Here is a 7,304-nt window from a genome sequence, read left to right as displayed (position 1 = left end):
CCCTTGAAAACTGTTAGGGCATTAAGCAGCAGAGGGGCAAAGACGGGGGGGCATTTGAGGCAGAGAAAATGGTTGGGGTGAAGACTCAGTGTGGTCAGATGCAGGGCACAGTCACGGAACAGCCAAGAAGCTGCTGCAGAGGATGGGAGGGAGGATAGAAATGCATGGGGGCAGGTGGGCATTTTTGAGTAGGCCTAATGGTCTAGTCATTTACATAGATGGTAACTGTTCATATTTTCACGCTGGATTACAGGCAGGTGTGTTTCAAAAGCCTAACAAATACAGTCTTGGCTCAGACTGAAGAGCTGTCTCATATATAATAGTTCATTACCATTGAAAATAAGAAAGTGATTAACTGCAAAAATATTCCTTATATTTAACTTTCTAGGGATGGATTTGTTAAAGAGCAGCATAAGAGATGTTTTAATAGCTTAATGTCCTATTTCATAACCAGCCCATTTTGTTAACTCTGTACCTCGGTAGGGATAATGCCTGCAAAGCCTGCATTGAGAACACCGCGTTTGCAGCTCTAACATGGGACCAGCAGGAGGAATAAAGGAAAAATAAACAACCTCTGACAGGGTCAGGTCCAGTTAGAACTTGCCAAAGACCGTGGAGATTAATATTAGTGCCTGCCTATTTGTGTGAGTATCTGGACAGAATCACACATGAACTTCTTTCTGTTGGGTGTCCATGCAGCGAGGACCCTGTGGTAGGTGGTGATGAAGTAAGGGTGTGATCTCTGACTTAACGGTGTTCGCGTGAACATAATGGTGTTCATGTTATCTGGACAAGAGTCTGAATGGAATTCAGTCCTTTATTGAGATATTTGGTTGAGCCAAGCATGTTTCCACAGCTCTATCGTCAGTTTAATTTTTCCAGTGAGGAACTGAAACATATACAAAGCTCATGGGTAGAATCTACTGAATTCCTGAAATTCCAGTTCATAGGTAAGTCACTAACAGATAACAATATACATACATATTAAATATATTATAAAATGTATGATGGGATATTTTAAGAAAATGCTTTTGAAATAGTACAAAGTAATTATTATTATCTACTGTTTTTCATTTGCTTGTTTTTCATTATGCTCTTGAAGATTGACACCACTGTAATCTGATTTTGAGATACACACTAGTGGCATTTTACTGGGGAAATGTCTCATCTTACTCTTAAAAATACTGTCTCTGGTCCCAATGGGGGACTTTTTCAAAGAAGCATTATTTTGTCTCTTACCCTACGTCTTGCATGAGTAAAGAGAAAACCAACAATATTGAGTATTTGATCCATTTCTGCCCCCTAACTCTCATCTATAAAGAGACAGATTTTCAGTTGTAAATTTCCACTTCTATGGGCAAATGACAAATGTTGTAGCCATGTTACCAAAAATAGAAAAAAGAAAAAACACGAAACCATTCATAAAACACAATACCTGGCTAATAATAAGGTATGGTATGATAATTATGGTACATCACTAAAATAGCATATTACATAATTGTTAAATGATAATTAAGAATACTACATAAAAACATGAAAACATACTAGGAAATAATTACAAGAGAAAAGAAAAACACGTGATTATAATATATAAGGTGGAGGAAGCCTGGAAGATAATATCCTGAAATGGAAATACAGTAGTTCTGTTAGAATAGTGGACTGTGGATTTTCAAAAATATTTTCTTTAGTGTTAGAATAGAAGAGTAACAGTGAATTCACCAAATAAATGATGCTGTAGGTACAGAAGGGAGATAGTAACAAACAAATAGAAATTGGATATTACAAAGCGAAACACATTTAAAAGAAATCTTTCTTTTCTACTCTTGCCAGCTCAGTGGATATTAAGATCCATTGTATTGAGAGCATTTTCAAAGGAGTTGGTTAGTAGGGTTTGAAAGAGAGCCTGAATTTAACTATGTCTGGATTCTGTTTACCATGATAATTGTAATAGAAACTAAGTATTGAAACAGTTATCTAAATATGCTCCAGCTTGGGTATCTTGGCAGAATTCACACTTTGGAATCAAGAGACAGTTTAGGAAAAAAAAACAACATGTGCATAATAAACAGGAATATCGAACAAGAGAAATTCAACAGAGAAAATTTCAAAAATCAAATGCCTATTTAAAATCAAGTTGAATTGACTGGATTAACAGCAAATAAAAAACAAGTAATGGCTACTTAAACTTATGTCTATCTGAAAGATCTTGAAGGATAACTCTTGACGGATAGACAGGAGCAAACATCCTATCTATTATGTTACTATTAACCATTTGCTAAAACTGTTGATTGGAATCAACTGCTCTATTCGCCTCTAATAGGCTCAGTTTGCTCTCTTTCTTCTGTTCAAAAGGGCGACTATTTTATTCTGAGTGAATGGAATTCTGAGTGGTACTTCACAAGTGTTGATTTGGGGCGCTAGGCTAGCTTGCTCCATATTAGGAGGGGGTTGCTTTATGTAAGATGTTCAGACGATTTCCTACACACCATCACATGTTTTATTCTTCCTAGTCAAACAAAGTTAAGCCTCCCAGCTCAACATTTGCAAACCATTATTTTAGCACTGCAGAAAATTTCCTCAAATGCCTTAAATACCTTAAATATCTTAAGTAGATGGATGAAAGAAGAAACTTGAAGGGGGTTGCTTCTGAAATATCTTGAAAATGTGAGAAAATACCTTGTCTCTAAACTAGTAGTTGACTTTGGATTTGGAAATTGGAGAGAGAGAGAGAGAGAGAGAGAGAGAGAGAGAGAGAGAGAGAGAGAGAGAAAGAGAGAAGGCTATGAAGGAATTTGAGCTGGTTCTAAGAAATCAGAAAGTAACTTTTCCAAACCCCAAACCACACAAGCATCTCTTTTCAGACCTGGTGTAAGATTTGCACTCAGCAAATCTGGGTCTCTGATATCTTGCTATCTCCTACCTCTAAAGCTATCCACAGTTGCAAACAAACTTGAGGAAGTTTTTATTCCTAAGAGTTATTCAATAATTTTCACCTTCATAGAAATATGATTTCCCTCTTTCAAAATGCAATAGAATTATTAAGAGGCATTATGATTTTTAGGAAACTATTTTTCTTCCACACCAAATCCAAAGTAAATTACATTTAGTTTAAGGGTATGCATTAGATTATTTAAAGCTATACCAATACTGAAAAAATTTCTCCTCAAAAATATTTTACTCTTAACAGAAATAGTAAACACCATTTTGTTCCCAGAAATGTATTTTGCTGAATAAATAATATTTGGTAATAAAACAAATCTGCTTTCATACATCTACAAAATTCTTTTTAGTAGAAGCAAGAATTCAATCCATGTCACATAACTGTTATCATGAATTGCATAACTTTGGCCTGCATTTTGCTGTAACTCATTTCCTCGCAATATATAAAATGCCTTTGACATAATGCCATAGAATATTCATACAGGGAACAAATGGTAGAGATAATCTAGTGTAAGCCAGTCCTACCCCTCCCTTTTCAAGGAACTGAAGTGTAAGAAGATAAAATTTGCCTAGGATCACAAATCTCATTTTCTGACATTTAAGCCCTACTAAAAAGCAATTACATACTTTTGATGTTGAACTTGATTTGAAAATTGTGATTTTTTTAAGGGTATGATTCTTAAGACAGAATAATTGATACACTTAAAGAATTACAGTTGAACCTGAAACTCACAAAAGAGGCATACCCCAAATTTTTGTCCTTAACTCCCCTTTTTGCAAAAAGTGACTGAAGCTATCTGATCATTAAACATTAAGCATCATTCTTTGAAGGATGCAAAATTATTCTAATCTTCAAGATAAAATATACCACTATTTTTATATATTAGTCAATATTTCTCTTCAATAGGGAGCAAATAGTATTCTGGATGATTGACCTCTTATCTATTACAATTGAGCAAATGAAATAGGAAATACATTTTAGGATCCCATTGTGATTTTTTTCGTCAGCAGCAAAAAAATTAAGTAAGAAGTAAAACAGATCTTTGTCATGTAATGTTCATTGATCAGGTGAACTTAATAAAAACTGGGCTTTAGTTAAATCTAGTAGATTAACCCTTGTTTCCTTTACATTTACAGTCTTGGGAATTTGGAACAAATGTACAAATAATGACATTTCCAGGAATCTAACCACTGCATTTCATATAAATTCTGCATAAAGTTCAATGTGTTGACTTCATAGTCTTCAGATTGTAAAAGGCATATAGAAATAGTAAATACCAGTATATGTCTCTCAAAAATGTTAAAGACACTTGTATACATATGTAAAATCCATTTTGACTTGATGAAAACAAATTCTAACCTATGAAAATATTACATCAAGTCATTTTGCACCTGATGAGGAAATTATACATGAATGAGAGTAAATGTTAGAAATCACTTCAGATAAAGATCCAATAAGTCACTTTAAATGAAGAGTTTAAGAAGTCACATAGCCATCTAAAAATGTTAGTTTTTCACTTAGCTGGTCACACTTATTTTACTTCATTTGAAATTCCTGATCTTGTCAAAGGATAATATCATAAAACTTAATGACATAATTCAACTGTCTTTAACTCCCCTTTCTCCAAAAATCATCCCATCTACGAAAGAATGTAGCTATTCTATCTTGATTTTTTTTCTTTCAGCAAATACTAAGTGTTAAAAGCTTTCAACAGATAAAAATTGTTTCATTTGATGAAGCATTAAGTTGTTCTTTTCTCTCAATTTTTTCAGACCTAAAGCAGCTCAGTGTCCCGATATGAGCTGCCCATGTGTCATTTCATGCTTGGTATCTGCAGCCCACGTAAGATTTCTCTTGCTTTCAGCAGGTACTGAGTAGCACTTTTTGGGTTATTTACAGACCATCCAACATAGTTAAATTATTAAATAATTTAATAATTATTACTGCCTACCTACTGCCTCTTCGAGCATCCTTAACCTTCATCACCCTTCTCTAAAATGTGTCCCCAACATGCCTATTTACATGGCTCTCAGGCACTGGAGGTTTGCACACCCATCACATACCAGGTCACTTTCTAACAGTGTGAAGACTGTTGGAGCAGGGCAGTTTCCTTCTGCTGGCAGCTGAGTGTAGTCATGTTTCTGTCAACACAGCGACCCTTGTATGCAATGCTTAGACTATCGTCTCGTGGTCCCACCTGCCTTGGCTCTGATTGATATAACAACAGTATCTGTCATAGGGACTGTTCTGCTTGTAGGAGCAAACGATGATACTGTCCTGGGGCACAAAGAAGATGCTGTCCTCAGGCTCGGGGCACTCAGACCTGTCCCAGGCTGAGCACTTGGCATCCAAGGCACTGTAGACAAGGGAACTGCCTGAGGGACAGTAGCCGTCCAGGTATCTGGATGTCTCCTCCTGATGCCCGCTGGGGACCAGGCTCTGGCATTCTCCTTCTTCCGTGGGGCTAGGGATGGTGATAGAGCTGGCCGTCGGCACCTCAGCCTGCCCTTGGGGGGGAGGCTTCCCCCTGAGGCCTGCCTTCTTAGCCAGCTCATCTGAGCTTCCCTTGCCTGACTCCAGGTCCGAAGGGGTCCTCAGCAGTTCCACCACCTCCTTGTCCTTGGGTTTCCGGAAGCAGGGCAGCTTTCGGGCCCATAGTAGCTCATTTTCAGGCCACTTGGTGCACCCCTCGGTTTTCCTGGCCAGGGCAATGGCCGCGATGCCTGGTAGGCAGATGGCTGGCCCGATGGCCAGGAGGGGGATATTTCCCAGAGTCTCTCCTTTCATTCCTGAGACGGTGAACATGAATCCAAAGACCAGGAAGACACTGACCAGGGCCACCACCAGTCCAGTCCTCGGGTTAATGTCATCGGGCCGCATCTTTCATTCCATCCAGGTTGGGGCTTCTTGCTGGCCAGGGATCAGCTTTCCTCTCTTCCCTCAGAAGTGAAAGAAACCATAGTGGGTTGAAAAAAAAATCCAAGTCAATTTCCCACCCACCAACTCTTTGTCTCTCTTACTCTGACTCTAACTCTCTACTTGTCTGACAATTTTGGTCTCTGTCTCTATCCCTCTCCCTGTTTCAGTTGCTCTCTGTCTGTCTCTTTGCTATTGTAATCTCTGTCTCTCATATAAACACCCACCGGCGGGGGTCACCGAAGTACCTTAGGTTTCCTGCGGTCTCCTGGGAGCAGAGAAAGAAGCCGGTCTGAGTCTCCTTAGAAACCTCCACAGCAGCTGTCCCCTCGACTCTTTCCCTTGTTTCTGGAAGGAATGCCTGGCTTTTCCCACTGACTCTGCATCCAGGAGATGGGACGTGGGAGCGTGTCTTTCTCAACAGTGCCCGTCGCCGTCCCCAGGCTCTGGAAGCTGAGCGGCGGCGCCGGCATCTGTGCGCGGATAGCCTGGTGTTGGAGGGAGGAAGGACTTAGTCTGGGAAGGAGGGAAAGCAGCGCGTGAGCTTGTCCTCGTTACATCACTTTCAGAGCGAGCTCATAAACAAAGAAGGACGCGTGGGGGCGCGAGGAGGACAGACCCCAGGGAGAGGCCACCCAGGCGGACGAGGCTGCCTAGGGTCCAGTCGGGCTGCTTGGAGCAGCCGGAGTTCATTCCGCCGCTGCCCAGGAGGGCTCAGCAGGGCGGCGGGACCCACTTCCGTGCCTGGGGAGGGTCTGGGGTGCGAGCTTGCCACTGACAGGAGACCGGAACTGGGGTCGATTTGCCCACTGGGCAACCTGGACTTGCGTCCGGGGTCCGAGGACCAGAGGTGCCAGTTGGAGACGTCGCTCAGCGACCTGGACCCCTGTTTAGTTACAAATATGTGTAATCCGACCCGACTGATAGCAGCTCCCAGGAGGTTCCCCGACCGCCCATCTCAAATTCTAGGCTCTCGGGGCTCGGTGGGCTGCACAACTCCAGATGCGGCTGCTCGCGGGGTGCTGTCGGTCCAGGCGCTGGGCGGACAGCCAGCGGCGCGCAACAGCGCGGGAGTAGAGGAGCGGGCTGTACTCCGGGAGCGCACAGGGTTAGCACCCAGGCTGAGTTAGTGGTGAGGGTTGGGTGCCAGGTTTTGCTCAAGCCTTGGGGGAGTCATCAGAATCCTTCTCCCTCGTCTTCCAGCTGCAGACCCTGGAGGGGGTGGCCTTGGAACCTGGATCCCACTCTGACACGACTGTGGTGCCAGCCAGACCTGCTGGGTCAAGGGAGAACGGCTCTCCATCCTCGGCTCCCTCCAGTCCACATTCTCACACTTCCCACCCAACATACAGTTCACTAGAAGGAGGAGCCTCAAGTGAGCAGGACAGGCCGACCAGCTTACCATGCAGTTCTAGCTTTGAGCGATTCTTTCCTCTCTTGCTAAAGC

General features: G+C 41.9%; 1 protein-coding gene across 2 annotated transcripts; it reads right to left on the bottom strand.

The window, feature by feature from the left end:
* Positions 1 to 820: 820 nt before the first annotated feature.
* TMEM215 (transmembrane protein 215) lies at positions 821 to 6,762 on the bottom strand. 2 transcript variants are annotated; one of them, XM_033122190.1, is made up of 2 exons: positions 6,106 to 6,762; positions 821 to 5,880 (listed from the first exon to the last, which is right to left on the bottom strand). In XM_033122190.1, the coding sequence occupies exon 2, from the start codon at positions 5,819 to 5,821 to the stop codon at positions 5,114 to 5,116; it is 708 nt and encodes a 235-aa protein (XP_032978081.1). In that variant the 5' UTR covers positions 5,822 to 5,880; positions 6,106 to 6,762; the 3' UTR covers positions 821 to 5,113. The 2 variants fall into 2 exon arrangements, with proteins under 2 accessions (XP_032978081.1, XP_032978082.1); XM_033122191.1 differs by having other exon boundaries at positions 821 to 5,875.
* Positions 6,763 to 7,304: the final 542 nt, after the last annotated feature.

This window comes from Rhinolophus ferrumequinum, chromosome 12 (assembly GCF_004115265.2).
Source record: "Rhinolophus ferrumequinum isolate MPI-CBG mRhiFer1 chromosome 12, mRhiFer1_v1.p, whole genome shotgun sequence".
NCBI lineage: Eukaryota > Metazoa > Chordata > Mammalia > Chiroptera > Rhinolophidae > Rhinolophus > Rhinolophus ferrumequinum.
The sequence above is the reverse complement of the archived record's forward strand: the minus strand, read 5'-3'. Positions and strand labels throughout refer to the sequence as shown.

What these genes read in the sequence shown, in the direction of transcription:
- TMEM215 (XM_033122190.1), bottom strand. Translation starts at nt 5,821, where the DNA reads ATGCGGCCCGATGACATTAACCCGAGGACTGGACTGGTGGTGGCCCTG.